Below are 20,159 nucleotides of genomic sequence, written 5' to 3'. Positions count from 1 at the left end.
AGACTCAACATTTGGCTTCACATTGTGCTGTTTTGGCCTTTTGACACACACCACAATGCTGTATTTTCTGTACATAGGTGTGACAGTACCCCACTGTAGTTTTATTTAGCCATTGAATAACCTGAAATATTTTGAAAATATACTTTCTCCTGCCCACATGAACTCTGTGGATGAGAAACAAGTAATTAACTGTATGTACTGACTTTTATTTTGGTGCATAGTTGAAATAATTTGTGTAGAGGGTCAAATCAATTAGCTACATAAAAACCTAATATGTAATATTAGAGGATTGAGTCAATTTGCATGCTTACTGTTGTGGCCACATTTGGTATTATTCTAGTTCTAAAGTACTAGAACAGAACTATAGCCAGTTCACATTCACCTGACCTTTGTTTTTGTTAATAGCTCTTGTTACATAGGCCAGCTGGCTGAACATTGGGTAGTGCTGTGAAGCCCTTTAAATCTAGGAACTGTTTATCAAAAATCACTTTGATATCATTATGGCCAAGAACAAGTGAGTTATGAGGTTTTAAAATCATCCCGTACATTTTTATTTATTTATTTATTTTATTTATTAATGCTTTACAACACAAGTGCTGAATTTAGTACCACATATAACCCAAGTATTTCAAAGAAGAAAATTTTTGCTGATTTCAAGGTTTTGGGGCAATAAAAATTTTATTTTAGATCATATAGTCTGGATTGTTTGCAAATCCATGAAAAACTTACATTGCTCAGGGAGTGGGACCTCCATACTGAACACCCAAATCCTTTTCTCAACCATGGCCTTTGAAATATTTTGGCCTACGGTATAATATAAGGGTGATTTAGGCACACAAACGTGTTAACAACATGAAAATATGAACAAAACCATTGGGAGTGAACACATCTTCACCTAGCTCTTTGGTATACTGTTTTTGGTGGGAGCTCAGGTGAACATGAACTGATTATAAATGTACTTTTACACTGTTAAAAATAGGGTGTAATCCAATCACCTTTGGGGGAGTTCTAACTGCTGTGTAAATTAAACTCCTTTGAAGTGAGTTGTAGTACTCCCCAGGGGTGCTCTAGGAGCAACTAAAAGGTGTTACAAGGGCATTGCAACACTCCCTAAGGGTGTTCTAGGAATAGCTATAAAGGTGTCACGGTACACTTTAAAGATGTTCTAGTGCTCTCCATGGTGGAATTTTGTTGAAAAGAAATGTAGGCTTGCTATAGCATTCCAGTAACCTTCATGTTGATTTCAATTTATACTCAATGACTACCAACAACAAAGCACATTAGCAGTACGCAATAATATATTTGCAACACCTTATACTTACCACATAGTTGTTTCCAAGTCACTCTTATAGAAGTTAGCAAACTGTACTTATAACCTAATTTTCAATAGAAGCATCCAATTGTGGGTTTCAATATACCTAGGTGTAGGCAAACACCCTTACAGTGGCTTAGCTATTATTGGGGAGTAAAATGATATTTGTGGTGTTCAACAACACCCCTAGTGCTACAATACTCCCCTAGGGTGTTGTAAATACCATGGGTGTACATGAACACCTTTACGATGGGTGTACCTGTAACACCTCATTTTAACAGTGTAGTATGGCAGTTTAATTTCAGTAAACTGTATCCAAATTATAATCAATTTCGGTTCAAAAACTAACTGCCTACATTCCATGTGATGAATTATATCTCTAGAATGCAGCCTTGTATGCTTTAGCGCAAGTATTTAAAACCAAGAACAACCTTCCAGATTTTTAGGAAGAAGAACTAATGCAGATGGATTGTCAACAGTGTATGATTCAATAAACTAATAAACTGTGGTTCTTTATTTATTCATTATTTGTCACACAAGAGCAAAAGTTGGACACAAATATATTTGAACTCATGAAAATTTCTTGAAGCTCATATTTAAAAGTTGAGCTCTTGCTAACGTGATACAGCAGAAATCATTTAAAACCAACCTCTATAGGTATGTCTTAATCCAGTATCTCAGATAAGCATCTTTAAGTTGTCACATACCTGCATGCTGCATGGTTGTGCTGTTGACTTACATTTCAAACGTATCTAGCTACTTTGCTGTTACTGTATGTAGTTCTTTATTTGCTGAGTAAGTTACAATGTAAATACACTAGTTACTCAGCATTAAAGATGACTACATTGCTGTACTTTGAATAATACAATCACTATAAACCACTGTTTTCCTGAGTCAAAGCATTATTTCTTCTGTTTCATAACTTAAATCATTTAACACTTGACTATAAGCACTCAAAGTTGTCATGACAATGTCACAGTTTCCAACTCCATGTATTGTAGTCCATAATTTACAGGTCAAAGCAATGCCCAAGGAGAGATAATTTTGTGTAATGAGCAGTTGAGCACTGGCTCAACTGTAAACAGATTGTGATCATTTTAACATAGCAGTTAACTCACAGGAAATTATGGCAGGACAATCCACTGGAAAATGTCTATAATATTTCTGTGGCTAGGGACCATCTAATTATAATGGCATTGTCAGCAGTGGTCAGAGCTGTGCTCCAGTGCTTTTGATGTCATAGCACATGCAAAACAATACGACCTGCATGTGTTGCTAAAATATGACCAACTTATAGGATTGCTAACTGTGCTTGTGGTCAATGTTTCACAGATACAAATGTTGGGGTCAAGATTCTGCAACCTCTCTCCATGAGACCTGGGCAGTCCTTCTGCAGATTACTAGTCCTGCCTCAGGAGGATTTGCCTGCACAAGACTCAAGTGCCTGAATGGTGCACAGGCATCCCTGTACTGTTTCGCTGAGCAGTGTTTTGCATGGCTACCATAGGCTTTGCTTTGGGCTCACTGTGTGCGTGTGCAAGCATGCATGTGTGTGAGTGTGTGGTGTATGGGTGTGTGAGTGAGTGTGTGTATGTGTGAGTGAGTGTGTGTGTGTGTGTGCGTTTGTGTGTGTGCGTTTGTGTGTGTGCGTGTGTGTGTTCGCGTGTGTGTGCATGCATGTGTGTGTGTGTGTCTATTTCCATGTGTAATATGTGTGTTGATGTGCAGTAGATGTGTGTACATATTTGTTTGTGTATGGTGTGTCCATGTAATATGTGTATGTATTGTGTTCAGACTCATAACACTTACATTTCTTTTCTTCTGATTATGGAAGCAATCAAAAAGATGTTTCCACCAATGAATTCCAATACAGCAGAAAATATTATAAGGATTCTTGTAGCAAGTTTAGTCTGGACACGATACTGTGAAAATTTTCCACACAATGGCAGACACACACCACAATACTCATCAAACTGATAGTGACATTTCAGAGGCTCAGAAACATTTCTAATTGTTCCAACTGAACTAGAGTTATTGTCCTCCCTAAATTCCTCACAAACAGGCAGCAATGATCTCAGTTCTGTATTCATAACAAGCATCCATTCATTAGCACACACATCATCACGAATATTAACACATTGTTCTTGAGTTATGAATAGTGGATTACCATCACCATTACATGGAGGGTAGACATATTGACACATGAATGGCACTGCAGCTGTAGAACATTCCTCACTGGCTAAACCACTATTTAGTAAAGTAAGAAACTCCGAGATTTGCTGTTCTTGTATGTCATTGTTAGACATAGTAATGAGACTGCTGTTAGTATTTGTTAAGAAATTCAAATGAGCACTGCATATACCATCATAATGAGAACAGTTCCCATAATAACTTGAAAATGTACTTAAACCATTTGAACCAGATGCAGCCATCTATAATGGAATGACATATGCTGTAATATAATATATATATATATATATCAAGACACACGGTAGTGTGTCGTGCGGCCCAAGAAGCTGGCGCGCCACACCCGTGAGTATATTGACAGGAAGATCTAAAACGTCATTTTCACACATTTGTATCTCGGTGATCACTTATCTGATTGGAACCAAATTTGCTACACAGTTGCCCGCCAGCCAAGGGAGTCTACATTCCAAATTTGAAGGAAATCGCTCCAGCCATTTCCGAGATACGAGCTGCCAAAGTTTCGTTTTTTTTTCTTCGTTTTTTTTTTCTTCTTCTTCTTCGTCTTTTCGCACACTTGCAAAAATTGCTATAACAAGCAAACGCGTACTCCGATCGCCTTGAAATTTGGCACACAGAAAGGGAGTCAAACGGCGAATCCTAGCATCAAATTTGGTACAAATCCAATGAATGGTTCAGGAGTTATGACCGATTATTCGCGTAAAACAAGATCGATTTGTTGTCACGCCTACAGGGTAAACCGCTTCATGGAATGAGATGAAAATTGCTATGTAGATGGAGTAACCATCGTAGGAGTGCCTTTTGGTGGTTTGAAAGGAATCGACATAAAGACCACGGAGATATGACACAAAACCCAACCTGTGTCACAATTACGCGATCGATTTTTATGAATAAAAAAGTATTAGTTTTCACGCCTACTAGGCAAACCGCTTAGAGCAATGAGCTGAAAATCGGTGTATAGCTGGAATAATCTTCATAGAAAGTCCTTGCAGTAGTACAGAAGAATCGGATTACAAACCACTGAGTTATGATTCGAAAGCCAACTCCGTGTAGCAAATGCGAGATCGAGATACTCTAATAGAACAGTCACCCTAATAGAGCATTCGGCTAATTTATTTATTCCATTATAGAATTTTATTACATCACAAGTTATTCTGTAGGGAGTTCAGCTGCAAACAGTTAAACTTATAGACAGTTCAGCAAGAAGACAGTCACCATGTGGAGAGTTATGCAAATATATCACTATAGAGATTCAGAACATTACAAGTCACACTGAAGAAAGTTCACCTATAAACAAGTCATGCACTGTGTAGAGAAACTGAATTCAGCTACAATTAAGTCACTCTCTAGAGAATTCAGTTACACAGAATTCAGCTACACACAAGTCACTGTGGAGAGAGTTCAGCTACAAACAAATTACCCTTTAGAGTGATCAGCTACAAACAAAACACTTTGCAGGGTGTTCAGCTGCAACAAATCAACCTTTATAGCGATCAGCAATGAACAAATCTACCTGTAGAGAGATAAGCTAGAAACAAATCACCCTGTAGAGAGTTCAGCTACAAAAAATCACCCTGTAGAGACATCAGCTAGAAACTAGACACAATGTAAGGAGTTCAGCTACAAGCAATTACCCTGTAGAGAGTTCAGCTACAAAAAATCACCCTGTAGAGACATCAGCTACAAACTACACACAATGTAAGGAGTTCAGCTACAAATAAATCACCCTGTAGAGAGTTCAGCTAAAACAAATCAACCTGCAGAGAGATCAGCTACAAACAAATCACCTTTTAGATAGTTCAGCTACAAACAAATTACCTTGTAGAGAGATCGGCTACAAACAAATCAACCTGCAGAGAGATCAGCTACACACACAATTCAACTTGTATAGAGATCAGCTACAAACAAATCACCCTGTAGAGAGATCAGCTACAAACTAGACACAATGTAAGGAGTTCAGCTACAAGCAAATCACCCTGTAGAGAGTTCAGCTACAAACAAACCAACCTGTAGAGCGATCAGCTAGAAACAAATCACCCTGAAGAGAGGTCAGCTACAAAAAATCACCCTGTAGAGATATCAGCTAGAAACAAATCACCCTGAAGAGAGGTCAGTTACAAAAAATCACCTTGTAGAGAGATCAACTACAAACAAAACACTTTGCAGAGAGCTCAGCTACAAACAAATCAACCTGTAGAGCGATCATCTAGAAACAAATCAACCTGCAGAGTGATCAGCTACAAACAAATCAGCTTGTAGAGAGATCAGTTACACACAAATCAACCTGTAGAGAGATAAGCTAGAAACAAATCACCCTGTAGAGAGTTCAGCTAAAACAAATCAATCTACAGAGAGATCAGCTACATACAAATCACCATATAGATAGCTCAGCTACAAACAAATTACCTTGTAGAGAGATCGACTACAAACAAATCACCCTGCAGAGAGATCAGCTACACACAAATCAACTTGTATAGAGATCAGCTACAAACAAATCACCCTGTAGAGAGATCAGCTACAAACTAGACACAAAGTAAGGAGTTCAGCTACAAGCAAATTACCCTGTAGAGAGTTCATCTACAAACAAATCAACCTGTAGAGCAATCAGCTAGAAAAAAATCACCCTGAAGAGAGGTCAGCTACAAAAATCACCCTGTAGAGAGATCAGCTAGAAACAAATCACCCTGTAGAGAGTTCAGCTACAAGCAAAACACCCTGTAGAGAGTTCAGCAACAAAGAAACCACTATGTAGAGAGTTCAGCTGCAAACGAATCACCTTATAGAGAGTTCAGCTACAAACAAATTACCTTGTAGAGAGATCAGTTACAAATTAATCAACCTGCAGAGAGATCAGCTACACTCAAATCAACTTGTAGAGAGATTAGCTACAAACAAATCACCCTGTATAGAGATCAGCTAGAAACTAGACACAATGTAAGGAGTTCAGCTACAAGCAAATCACCCTTTAGTGAGTTCAGCTACAAAACAATCAACCTGCAGTGAGATCACCTACAAAAAAGCACCTTGTACAGAGTTCAGCTACAAACAAACTACCTTGTAGAGAGATCAGCTACAAACAAATCAACCTGTAGAAAGATCAGCCACACACAAATCACCCTGTAGAGAGATCAGCTAGAAACTAGACACAATGTAAGGGGTTCAGCTACAAGTAAATCACCCTGTTAAGAGTTCAGCTAAAACAAATCAACCTGCAGAGAGATCAGCTACAAATAAATCACCTTATAGACAGTTCAGTTACAAACAAATTACCTTGTAGAGAGATCGGCTACAAATTAATCAACCTGCAGAGAGATCAGCTACACACAAATCAACTTGTAGAGAGATCAGCTACAAACAAATCACCCTGTAGAGAGATCAGCTAGAAACTAGACACAATGCAAGGAGTTCAGCTACAAGCAAAATCACCCTTTAGTGAGTTCAGCTGCAAACAAATCAACCTGCAGTGAGATCACCCACAAAAACGCATTTGTACAGAGTTCAGTTACAAACAAATTACCCTGTAGAGAGATCAGGTAGAAGAATTCACCTTGTAGAGAGTTCAGCAACAAAGAAACCACCATGTAGAGATTTCAGCTGCAAACAAATCACCCAGTAGAAAGATCAGCTAGAAGAAGTTACCTTGTAGAGAGTTCAGTTACAAAGAAACCATCATATAGAGAGTTCAGCTACAAAGAAATTACCCCATAGAGAGTTCAGCTAGAAGAAGTCACCTTGTAAAGAGTTCAGCTACAAAGAAACCACCATGTAGAGTGTTTAGCTGCAAAAAATCACCTGTAGAGAGTTCAGCTAGAAACAAATCACCCTGTAGAGAGATCAGCTAGAAGAGGTCACCTTGTAGAGAGTTCAGCTACAAAGAAACCACCACATAAAGAGTTCAGCTGCAAATAAATCACTTGTAGAGAGTTCAGCTACAAGTAAATCCCCCTGTAGAGGGATCAGCTAGAAGAAGTCACCTTGTAGAGAGTTCAGCTACAAAGAAACCATCATGCAGAGAGTTCAGTTACAAACAAATCACCCTGTAGAGAGATCAGCTAGAAGAAGTTACCTTGTAGATAGTTCAGCTACAACAATTCACCCTGTAGAAAGATCAGCTATAAGAAGTCACCTTGTAGAGTGTTCAGTTACAAAGAAACCATTATGTAGAGAGTTCAGCTGCAAACAAATCACTCTGTAGAGAGTTCAGCTACAAAGAAACCACCATGTAGAGAGTTCAGCCTCAAACAAACCACCTTGTAGAGAATTCAACTACAACAAATCACCCTGTAGAGAAGAAGTTACCTTGTAGAGAGTTCAGCTACAAAGAAACCATCATGTAGGGAGTTCAGCTACAAAGAAACCACCATGTAGAGAGTTTAGCTGCAAACAAATCACCTGCAGAGAGTTCAGCTAGAAACAAATCACCCCGTAGAGAGATCAGCTGGACAAAGTCACCTTGTAGAGAGTTCAGCTACAAAGGAACCATCATGTAGAGAGTTCAGCTGCAAACAAATCACCTGCAGAGAGTTCAGCTAGAAACAAATCACCCCGTAGAGAGATCAGCTGGACAAAGTCACCTTGTAGAGAGTTCAGCTACAAAGGAACCATCATGTAGAAAGTTCAGCTGCAAACAAATCACCCTGTAGAGAGTTCAGCTACAAAAAATCACCCTGTAGAGAGTTCAGCTAGACGAAGTCACCTTATGGAGAGTTCAGCTACAAAGAAACCATCATGTAGAGAGTTCTGCTACAAACAAACCACCATGTAGAGAGTTTAGCTGCAAACAAATCACCTGTAGAGAGTTCAGCTAGAAACAAATCACCCTGTAGAGAGACCAGCTAGAAGAGGTCACCTTGTAGAGAGTTCAGCTACAAAGAAACCATCCTGTATATAGTTCAGCTACATTTCAAGTCACCCAGTAGAGAGAGAGATCAGCTGCTAAAAATATCCTGTGGGGAATAATGGGCATGTAATAAACATATGTATATAATTTGTATAATTACTAGTAAAATCAAAAACAATTGAAGCATTAAAAATCTTCTTTAAGTTCTTTTCTTCTTCCTGTGGTAAAGAAAAAAACACATGGGTTAAAAAAGCCCCAAAGCCAGCCATAGGCCAGCTTTGCAGTATACAAATACAAAAAGAAGTGATATCTAATCAAAAACAGCCAAGCTGTAAAAAAGGTGCGGCCCCAAAAAGGCCATGGTGAAAAAAGATGTGAAATCCAAGGTGGCGGCCAAGAAATGGCTGTGATGGTAGGTTAATGGTTACATTTTAATAACGACAATTCAGGTGAATTTTGTGCCGCTTGGTCTTGGCACCAAATTCACCTGAATTGTCGTTATTAAAATGTAACCATTAACCTACCATCACAGCCATTTCTTGGCCGCCACCTTGGATTTCACATCTTTTTTCACCATGGCCTTTTTGGGGCCGCACCTTTTTTTACAGCTTGGCTGTTTTTGATTAGATATATATATATACATACAAGTGATATACTAATTCTATTGGCTATAGGTTGCTGTATTACATATATCAAAATATATGACAAGCTGCTGTTGGGGTTTTTGTACAGGACGTGATATTGATGTTGCATATATTACAGCTGCTATTGGAGTTTTTGTACAAAATCAATATTGTGTCCCGTACATAAACTCCTATAGCAGCTCGTCGTATATTTTTATATATTCTACAGCGTGGAATCAGTATATAATCACTTGTACATTTGATATATGCATCTGATTGGTGGATACGGTTTAGTTTGAGTACTGCTACCATAGTAACCACTACATGTTACTTAGCAACAATAGTGTTGCCCAGCAACCTTTGCTATAGGCAACCACTATTAATTCTAAAAAATTGACACCGTAGCAATGGTTGCTAAGCAACCATTAAAAGCATGTAACTAGATAAGATTTAAATTTTGTTGCCTAGCAACAGTTGCTATGGATTGTTGGAACAATTTTCTAGAAGATCGCAGGCTGCAACACATGTGCATACTCCTTAAACATGCTATTCACAAGGAATTATTTACCAGCACTATTAATGGTGTAAAAACATTATATACAACTCACTCTTTCTGCTTCCAGGTGAGAGACGAGATGTTGTATTAACATCTTATGCTACAGATATCATGGTATTCAAAATACAATTTGAACACCAGTTAATAGTATGCTTCAATCATGGAAATGGAAATCCTTAGAAGTCAGGTGGCTACAGCTATCTTTATTACAGATGGCAGTATCTGCTAGACAGGGGCCTGGCAAGGCATCGAGTGTGCTGTGACATGTCTGATCCATTCTGACAATTTTTTGCTGCAATTCTATATAGTGCGAGGTTGCAGAGACGATTTCAACCATATGCGCTTAACAAACAGGTGTCTAGCACAAGTCTATCATATGCACTTAACAAGCAATATGTGCTTAATAACCATATCTGCCTAATAACTGGAGTCAACGGTATGTACCAAAAGATATACATATTTAGGAAAGGGTGCTCTATGAAGCCTCTCACTATATCTTTTCGAAGTTTGTATATCTTTTGTTTCAAATACCATGATACCTGTACATGTAGTATAACATAATACATATCTAATCCAAAACAGCCAGCTGTAAAAAAAGTGTGCAGCCCTCAAAAAGGCTATGGTGAAAAAAGATGTGAAATCCAAGGTGGCGGCCAAGAAATGGCTGTGATGGTAGGTTAATGGTAAAAAATTTTAATAACAACAATTCAGGTGAATTTTTGTGCCATTTGGCCTTGGCAAAAAATTCATCTAAATTGCCGTTATTAAAATTTTTACCATTAACCTACCATCACAGCCATTTCTTGGCCGCCACCTTGGATTTCACATCTTTTTTCACCATAGCCTTTTTGAGGGCCGCACACTTTTTTTACAGCTGGCTGTTTTGGATTAGATTTCACTTCTTTTTGTATTTGTATACCCCATAGCCAGCCATAGGCTGGCTTTGGGACTTTTTTAACCTGTCTTTTTTTCTTTTCCGCAGGAAGAAGAAAAGATGAAGCAGATGTACTTTAAATATTTCTGATTTTATCAGTAAATGTACAAATTATATATATAATACATATATTTATTACAGAACTCTCCATGGTGGTTTCTTTGTAACTGAACACTCTACAAAGTGATTTCTTCTTGCTGCTCTCTCTATAGGGTGAATTGTTTGCAGCTGAACAATATACAAGTAACTTCTTCTAGCTGATCTCTCTACAGGGTGGTTTGTTTGTAGCTGAATTCTGTGCAGGTGATTTGTTTGCAGCTGAGCTCTTACAGAATGGTTTCTTTGTAGCTGAACTCTCTACAAGGTAACTTCTTCTAACTGATCTTTCTACAGGGCAATTTGTTTGTGGCTGAATTTTCTACAGGGTGATTTCTTTGCAGCTGAACTCTCTACATGGTGGTTTCTTTGTAACTGAACTCTCTACAAGGTAATTTCTTCTAGCTGATCTCTCTACAGGGAGATTTGTTTGTAGCTGAACTCTCTACAGGTGATTTGTTTGCAGCTGAACTCTCTACATGATGGTTTCTTTGTAGCTGAACTCTCCACAAGGTAACTTCTTCTAGCTGATCTTTCTACAGGGTGATTTGTTTGTAGCTGAACTCTCTACAAGGAAACTTCTTCTAGCTGATCTCTCTACAGGGAGACTTGTTTGTAGCTGAACTCTATACAGGTGATTTGTTTGCAGCTGAACTCTCTACATGATGGTTCTTTGTAGCTGAACTCTCTACAAGGTGACTTCTTCTAGCTGACCTTTCTACAGGGAGATTTGTTTGTAGCTGAACTCTCTATACGTGATTTGTTTGCAGCTGAACTCTCTACATGATGGTTTCTTTGTAGCTGAACTCTCTACAAGGTAACTGATGTCTCTACAAGGTCACTAGTTTGTAGCTGAACTCTCTACATGGTGGTTTCTTTGTAACTGAACTCTCTACAGGGTGACTTCTTTTAGCTGATCTTTCTAGAGGGTGATTTGTTTGTAGCTGAACTCTCTACAGGTGATTTGTTTGCAGCTGAACTCTCTACATGATGGTTCTTTGTAGCTGAACTCTCTACAAGGTAACTTCTTCTAGCTGATCTCTATACAGGGAGATTTGTTTGTAGCTGACCTCTCTACAGGGTGATTTTTTTTTGTAGCTGAACTTTCTACATACAAAGTGACTTGTTCTAGCTGGTCTCTCTACAGGATGACTTGTTTCTAGCTGATCTCTCTGCAGGGTGACTTGTTTCTAGCTGAACTCTACCGGGTGATCTGTTCATAGTTGAACTCTCTACAGGATGATTTGTTTGCAGCTGAACTATTTACATGGTGGTTTCTTTGCAGCTGAATTCTCTACAAGGTGACTTCTTCTAGCTGAACTCTCTATAGGGTGATCTTCTCGTAGCTGAACTCTCTGCAGGGTGATTCGTTTGTAGCTGAACTTTCTACGTGATGGTTTGTTCATAACTGAACACTCTACAAGGTAACCTCTTCTAGCTTATCTCTTTACAGGATAACTTGTTTCTAGCTGAACTCTCTACTGGGTGATCCTTTCATAGCTGAACTCTCTACAGGGTGATTTGTTTGCAGCTGAAGTCTCTACATGATGGTTTGTTTGCAGCTGAACTCTCTACAAGGTAACTTCTTCTAGTTGATTTCTCTACAGGGTGACTTGTTTCTAGCTGATCTCTCTGCAAGGTGATTTGTTTGTAGCTGAACTCTGTACAGTTTGATTTGTTTGCAGTTAAACTTTCTACATGGTTGTTTCTTTGTAGCTGAACTCTCTACAAGGTAACTTCTTCTAGTTGATCTCTCTACAGGATGACTTGTCACTTGTTTCTAGCTGAACTCTTGACAGGATGATCTGTTCATAGCTGAATTCTCTACATGGTAGTTTCTTTGTAGCTAAACTCTTTACAAGGTGACTTCTTCTAGCTGATCTCTCTATAGGGTGATTTGTTTGTAGCTGAACTATCTGTAGAGTGATTTGAACTCTCTACAAGGTGATGTTTTCTAGTTGATCTCTCTACTCAGTCTGGATGACTTGTTTCTAGCTGAACTCTCTACAGTGTGATCTGTTAAGTTTCTACCTGATCTCTCTATAGAGTTATATCTTGTTTGTATAGCTGAACTCTTTTACATGGTGGTTGTTTGATTGGTTGCTGAACTCTCTCTCCACGGTGACTTGTTTGTACTACAGAGTGACTTGTTTGTAGCTGAACTCTCTACAGAGTGACTTACTTGTAGCTGAACATTGCATAAAATAACTTGTTTGTAGCTGATCTAGATGAACTCTCTACTAGGTAGCTTTTTTGTAGCTGAACCCTTTACGCAGTGATTTGTTTGTAGCTGAATTCTCTACAGAGTGACTTGTTGTAGCTGAACTCTCTACAAGGTGACTTGTTTATAGTTGAATTCTCTTCAGTGTGACTTATAATGTTCTGAATCTCTACAGCAACGTATTTGTAGCTGAACTCTCTACAGGATGACTTGCTTGTAGCTGAATTGTCTATAAGATTAACTGTTTGTAGCTGAACTCCCTACAGAATAACTTGCAATGCCATATAATTCTATAATGGAGTAAGTTATAAACGTAGCTGAATACTTTATTAGGATGACTGTTCTATTAGAGTATCTCGATCTCGCATATGCTACACGTAGTTGGCTTTGGAATCATAACTCAGTGGTTTGTAATCCGATTCTTCTGTACTACTGCAAGGACTTTCTATGATAATTATTCCAGCTACACACCGATTTTCAGCTCACTGTTCTAAGCGGTTTGGCTGGTAGGCGTGAAAACTAATAGTTTTTTATTCATAAAAGTCGATCGCGTAATTGTGACATAGGTTGGGTTTTGTGTCATATCTCGATGGCCTTTAACTGGATTCCTTTCAAACCACAAAAAGGCACTCCTACGATAGTTACTCCATCTACATAGCAATTTTCGGCTCATTCCTTCAAGCGATGTACTCAGTGGGCGTGACAGACCTTAGACCTTATTTTACGCAGATAATCGGTCATAACTCCGTGAATGTTCATCGGATTCCTACCAAACTTGGTACTGAGATTCGCCTTAATGAGCCCTTTAAGTGTGCCAAATTTCAGCCCGATCCAAGCACGCATTCGTGTTTTATTGCGGATTTTGCAAAGTGTGCGAAAAGAAGAAGTATAAGAAAAAAACGAAGAAAAAAACCCCTAACTTTGGCCGCTCGTATCTCGGAAATGGCTGGAGCGATTTTCTTCAAATTTGGTATGTGGACTCCCCTACCTCGCCGGCATTTCTGTAGCAACTTTGGTTTTAATAGGACAAGGAATCACGGAGCTACAAAGGTGTGAAAATCGCGTTTACTTTCTTCCTGTAAACATACTCATGGTGTGGCGCGCCGGCTACTTGGGCCGCACGACACACTACCGTGTGTCTTGATATACGTATAAAGAACCTTGCGCAGGAGGGTTAAAGTTTAAAAACTGTTCGATAATACCATTTAGAATGCAACAGTTCTATATTGGGCAGTTATAGACCACTTTGGTAGACCATAGTTCTAGTATTAAAATTGCACATGACACCGCTAAGTGTGTGCCAGGATCTATTTGCAGGCTAATGGCCTGCTTCGAGTGGACAATCACCATTCTGGCCAGTGCGACCAATGAATCAATCCAGTCTATTCAGTTAATAGCTCGTACTGTGCTGGCTGACCAGTCAACCCAACCAGTAGAAGTCTACAGGCATGTCTATACATTAAATCCAATAATAATATTATTGAATTTAATGTATAGACATACCTGAAGACTTCTATGATGGTTGTTTGTGGTTAACAGTAGTAAACATTCTTACTGCATCATAAATGGATGAGTCCTAGGAATATTATGGAAATGTGCTTATGAAGTACCACAATCGAAAACTTTTAGCTGTTAAGAAGATGAACTAGACTCATCCAAGCCCAGAACAAGAATAGTACAGGTGCAGTACAGGTACAGTGCCTATTCTATCAAAGGTAATTGATTTCAAGACTATTCTAATTGCTCTATAAATACCTCAAGTTGGATGGTTCTTTAAGCAATGCCTATAGGCTCACTGTATATGGCAAGTAATAGTGCTCAAACTGTTGTCTCAAGACGAAATATAGCACTTGGCTTTGTCTTATGTCTCTCATCCACTCTTTGCTGTTATATTTTTGCTGTATAGCTATCACTCATGGCAGTACCTTAACTCTTACATAAATGTGTATATATTTATGGTGTCGTGTAACCAATCAGGTCAATTTTTGTACTAATTCTGTGAATGCTATCCCACTATGGACCTGCAAGAAGGCTTAAAGCCTGTGAATACAGAGAGTCAAACATATGTAACTAAAACATGAGGAATGCAGAAAATATCCCAGACTCAGGGGGTGACTTAATCCCCAGCAACTAGGCTTGCACCAATTATGCCGGCATAATTTCTAGCATAATAGGCTAGCAAAAGTATCAAGCATTATGCCAGCATAATAGGACAATATTAATTAAATCGTACAATACACGCGCCAATAATACTGCACAACATGAATACACTGCACATGTTACCTTGCAGTGTTATTATTTTTTACTATTGACTGATTATTCAAACTTTATGGAAATAAGATCGAGATATTCTAATAGAGCAGTCACTTACTCTAATACAGCAGTCAGGAAATGCAGATATACTCTAATAAAACAGTCAGCTCTCAAGCATAATCTTGATTTTGAGAGCATAATTTTGAGCATAATAGGCTGGATTTTTTAGTGCTGCTCAAAAGCATAATAGGCAAATTTCAAAGCACAATTGGCTCAAGCCTATGAGCAGCATGCAGTCTAGGGGATCTGAGATCTTCCCTGCATTCAACCTGTACACTTAAACAGTGACTTCTCACCAGCAAATGGTTTATTCTGTAAATTATAGTGAAGTGACATACTCAAAAATATGTAGGCAGAATTGTGCATGCAGTTTGTGGTTAAATATGAAACTTCCCTTCGGTTTTTTATTCAGTTTTGATAATTGTTTAGCTACAATTTAGCATTGTAGGGAACATGTTCAATGGAGAGGGTTAGAGAGAAAGTGTGAAAAGAGATCCAATGGTGGGATGTGATTTAGTTAAATAGAGCTTATAACTACTGCATGCACCTTGTCTTCAGTTTGAAAACCCAAAACCTGGGGCTGTTTATGGAGGATAATAATAGCATACATATTATAATATTTGATTTCACAACTTGGAAAGCCAGCATGCTACCTTTTTTTGCTCTGAAAAAACTTCAGGTTACAAGGCTTACATAGTAAAACATTGAGCTAAGGTATATATACAACTTTACGCACTGCCTAGGAAGGCCATGACCCTATATACATGTATAGTATCTGTCCATATCTAGTATTACATAGATAGTATAACTCGTGGCATGAATCTGAGAAGTGGAGTCCACAGGCGGTGAAAAAGGGGGACGAAGAGTCTTCCTCATAATTATTCTTTTTAAATGGGGTGGAAAACTACAATAAGAGATTCATTAACTCTAATAGTTATTTATATACTCTAATGAAGCTGTCAAGTACTTCACAATGTTTCCAAAAAGCTTAAAAAAATGGCCTTTTCAGGAATTAAACCCATGCATTTCTTCCCACTGTACCAAACATTGTACATGTACATCCCCATGTTGTTACTTATATATAACTGCCAAAAATTAAAAGTGTGTTATACAGAAGCATTCTCAGTACAGAGTAGAACCCCTCTAAAGGACACCTCTGAATCATGGACAACCTCATGAATAGATATTTTTGCCCAAACAAAATGTACTAGTAGTTTGTACACTCAAGGAGCCTCGGACAAAAATAAATTCCCCAATACTGTCCATCTTAGAGGGATTCCACTGTATTTCTCTGCTCCTGATTTATGGAATCTATATTTTTCCTTTAGGTTCTACCATATCCATTGAGTCCAAATGAAGACCTGTGTATGCAAGTTATAGTGTTAAAGGTTTGATATGCTCCATTGTAGCTCTAGAACAGTGTAATATGCTGACTTGTTTGAATATTTTATGTTAGTTTGTGAACTCTTGAAAAATCCATTTATTGATAAAATGATTATAATTACTCAATTATAAGAGTACCGGTGTTGGTGGTGCTTGATATTACACAGTACTAATAAGTCGGCCATCAAGTTGCATGTACAGAATCAGTATTCAATAACTAATCATATAGCAGTTAATTATCATAAGAGTCATTGTATTGTTTCCTTGCACATTGCAATTGAATGCATGTACTTTGTACTTTACAATGTTGATCTATTTATCTAACTATATAGGCACTATTAGACAGTGTGTAGCATGCTGTGGTGCAGCCAATCATCAGCATTAATCCATCAAACCACAGTTACTCAACATTGATGTGTGCAATTGAACTACTTTGCCATATTTTGCAGCTTTGACCCATCTAACTACTACACATATTAAAAATTGAAATATTTAAAGATAAAAGAAAAAAAAACATTAAACAAAAGGGGATTGCTGGATTAAATCAACAAGTATAGTGGTTACATCGAATAAACCCATGAATCCCTATTTTTTACTCTGACACTATTATAGCAAATGAGTCAAATTAAGGATTTGTAAATGCATTCATTGTAACATAATACTTGTTGATTCAATTCAGTGATCCCTTTCTTGTTTCATGATTTTTTCAGCTATCCATACACAAGTGATGTACACGTGGACTCTTGATATTACATAGTACATACACATTATAATATTGGGCAATCAGAAACAGTGGAAAAGGAAACCGGAATCTCTATTCCTTATTTTAAAAATTTCAATATTTAATGTCTAGCGTATGTTCTAAATTTGTTTATAAACTTGATTTATCAGAGTGACAGATTAACTACGCAGAGTAGCTGCAGACTGCTATATGCTTTCACAGTAATGATTAGTGTTAGTGAAGCCAAATGTATACAACTTAGTGGTATTACAAAATATATAACTACCTTGTGCAATAAATAAAATTAGCAGGGGTTATCTGTGGCTGGGGTTCCAGAAACCCCCTCTGAAATTTTAGCTTCTGGGCTTGCACAAAGAACACTAGACTATCAAAATTTGGCAGCATAAATTAATAGAATAAAGGGAATAGAGCAGAGCAGTATAGTTATACAGTGTAATAGGAAACATACAACAATGATATGCTTTAAGAGATATTCTAATAGAGCAGTCAAAACTACTCTAATAGAACATTCATAGCGGATATAATTTTACAATGGACATTGATAAATGCTATAAATACAAAATAATAGCAGTTGCTCAGCTCAATGTATACATACTATAGCTATATAGTTCAACCAAGGTGGTTTATAACAAGTTGATACAAACTTTTACATAGTCACACACTAACCTGTTGAGAACAGTTATCAATGTCAAACTCATCAATTCTAAGTTCTGTTGATGGAGTAACATCACTGCTAGTAGCATAAATGATGATCGGCGTGCAAAAACAACTGAAGATAATTCCACAAACACAGCTCACGATAATTATTTCAGCTATTTTCTTGTATTCATAATTACTTGCCATAAATGCATTCATTTCATCCTCCACTTGATCCTCAATAGCACCCATGTTTGATATTCTGCGTATTTTAAAGAAAAGATTACAGTATATTGTGGAAAATTCAAATTCTTGCCATTATGATAGCTGTAATATGTTACGTCGTATTTTCTGTAATAATTATTTACCACCATATGACACCACAGAAGCCACCACACATAGCTGCTAAATTTGCCAATGTGTGAAGATAAGTAAAATAGTGAAAATTGAAGACTACCCGTTGCACAGCTATGATCAATATGTTTTTAGTGGCAGACTTGATCAGAACTGAATTATAGAACTGAATTCAAATAGGGCCAATGTGCCCGCACAAAAAGTTCATTGTTTATAAAGCTGAGATACTCTAATGCTATGGAACCTGTATAAGCCAGGCCAAAACTTCTTAACCTTGCTAGGTTTACTTGGAAATATAAAGTTGATTACTTCAGAGGTAGCCATTCTCTTAACTTTGTGTTAGGTGGCCACTAAGACCAAGAGTTCATAATATTTATATGAACTCTTGCTAAGACTTGTTCCACTGTAGCAATTAAGTGTTTGGTTTACTATACATAACAGGTTATAAAAGAGCATCCTTTATACTTTATAAAAGACTTGCAATAACAGATGGATCATATACATGTAAAGTTTCACACAGCCTTTTACAATAATAAAGTTACACCATGCAGGGGTGGTGGAGCAGGCCAAATAATGAACAGACCAACCAATGGAGTTTGAAGCACACTTATTACCACCCCAGTAATTCTTTCTTGTTTTGACCATGATACTTTATCCTATTGTCCCTTTTAAATTTCCATTCATCTTTCATTTACCTAGTTACTATATGTGCTTAGGCCACAACATTTGAATTACATTGGCTACTTACATCCTGTTGATCCCTTGTTTTCATCAAAATAGATCCCTGTCTCTGGGGTGATACAAAACAGGCAATTACATACCCATAACTTTGGCATTTAACTGGATAAAAATTGCCATACAGTGGTTAAGGATGTGGATGTTAGGTATGGAGGTCCCTGCTTCAAACCTAGTAAATTTTGCAACATTTCTTGTGCACTATTTTTATGCTGTGGTGACTGCTCTATTAGAGTATCCGAATCCTGCAATTTTACACTTGTTTAGCCTGTAGCTGTATCTCCATTGTTTTCAAATCACCAAAAGGCACTCCTACAATTATCAGTTTATGTACTTACCAATGTTCAAGCTGCTATCACACTCAGTTTACCCTGTAGTCATGAGCAAAGTTCCATTTTTTACACGAATAGATGTTCATAACTCTGCAGATGTAGATTTTGTCACTGAGATTCATAACAAAGTTAGAATGATACCTTTATACACTCTTTATTTGTTCCATATTTGCAGCAATTGAGTTACATGTTATTGTTTTATAACTGACAATAGTGAAAAGTGTGCGAAAAGAAATTGAAGCCCCCCCAAAGACTTACTACGGCTTTAAGAAGAAAAAAAACAAGAAAAAATCAATGTCTATATCTCACAAATAGTTGGTGTGAATTTAATCAAATTTTCTGTGTGTCCTATATACCCTATAGCTATAATGCAAAAGTGGTATGCTTTGGAGAAGGGGTCATGGAGTTATGCAAACATGAAAATGCCATTTTCTTTCTTCTGTCAATATACTCATGGTGTGACATGCTGGCTTTCTTGGCAATATGACTACCGTGTGTCTTTATCTCTACCAAGAATTATTTCCCAATGGAACAGTCTAACTTATCCAAAACTAACACAGATATCAAAACATTTAAGCAGCTAACAACTCCCACTCTGTGTAACTTAACAATGCTAAAACCCAGTTAGGTGATTGGTAATTAATAGATAAAATCAATGACAATAGTTAGCTATGTGAGAGATCTCAAACAAATGGTAAAAGTTTGAGTTTGTTGTCAATAATAGGGTCTGCAACACAAAATTAATCCATTCAACCAGCTACTTACGTACTATTCTTCATGTAGTGCTTGAAAAACCCAACTGTCAGTTTCAACATTAAAAATTACATAATCTTTTTCTCTGGAACTATATACTTGATTTGCTAAAGCCCAGAAATTA

The 20,159-nt window shown here is 37.6% G+C and overlaps 1 protein-coding gene across 1 annotated transcript in view; it reads right to left on the bottom strand.

Annotated features, from left to right (window-relative positions):
- Window positions 1-18,113, bottom strand: part of LOC136263787 (uncharacterized) — a 40,434-nt gene extending 22,321 nt beyond the window's left edge. Inside the window, exons 1-2 of the mRNA XM_066058415.1 lie at window positions 17,892-18,113; window positions 3,122-3,744 (exon numbers count right to left, since the gene is read on the bottom strand). Coding sequence (XP_065914487.1) covers window positions 3,122-3,744; window positions 17,892-18,113 — 845 coding nt within the window. The remainder of the gene's footprint in view (window positions 1-3,121; window positions 3,745-17,891) is intronic.
- Between the last annotated feature and the right edge of the window lie 2,046 nt (window positions 18,114-20,159).

This window comes from Dysidea avara, chromosome 8 (assembly GCF_963678975.1).
Source record: "Dysidea avara chromosome 8, odDysAvar1.4, whole genome shotgun sequence".
Classification (NCBI taxonomy): domain Eukaryota; kingdom Metazoa; phylum Porifera; class Demospongiae; order Dictyoceratida; family Dysideidae; genus Dysidea; species Dysidea avara.
This window is presented reverse-complemented; position numbering and strand designations above follow the sequence as displayed.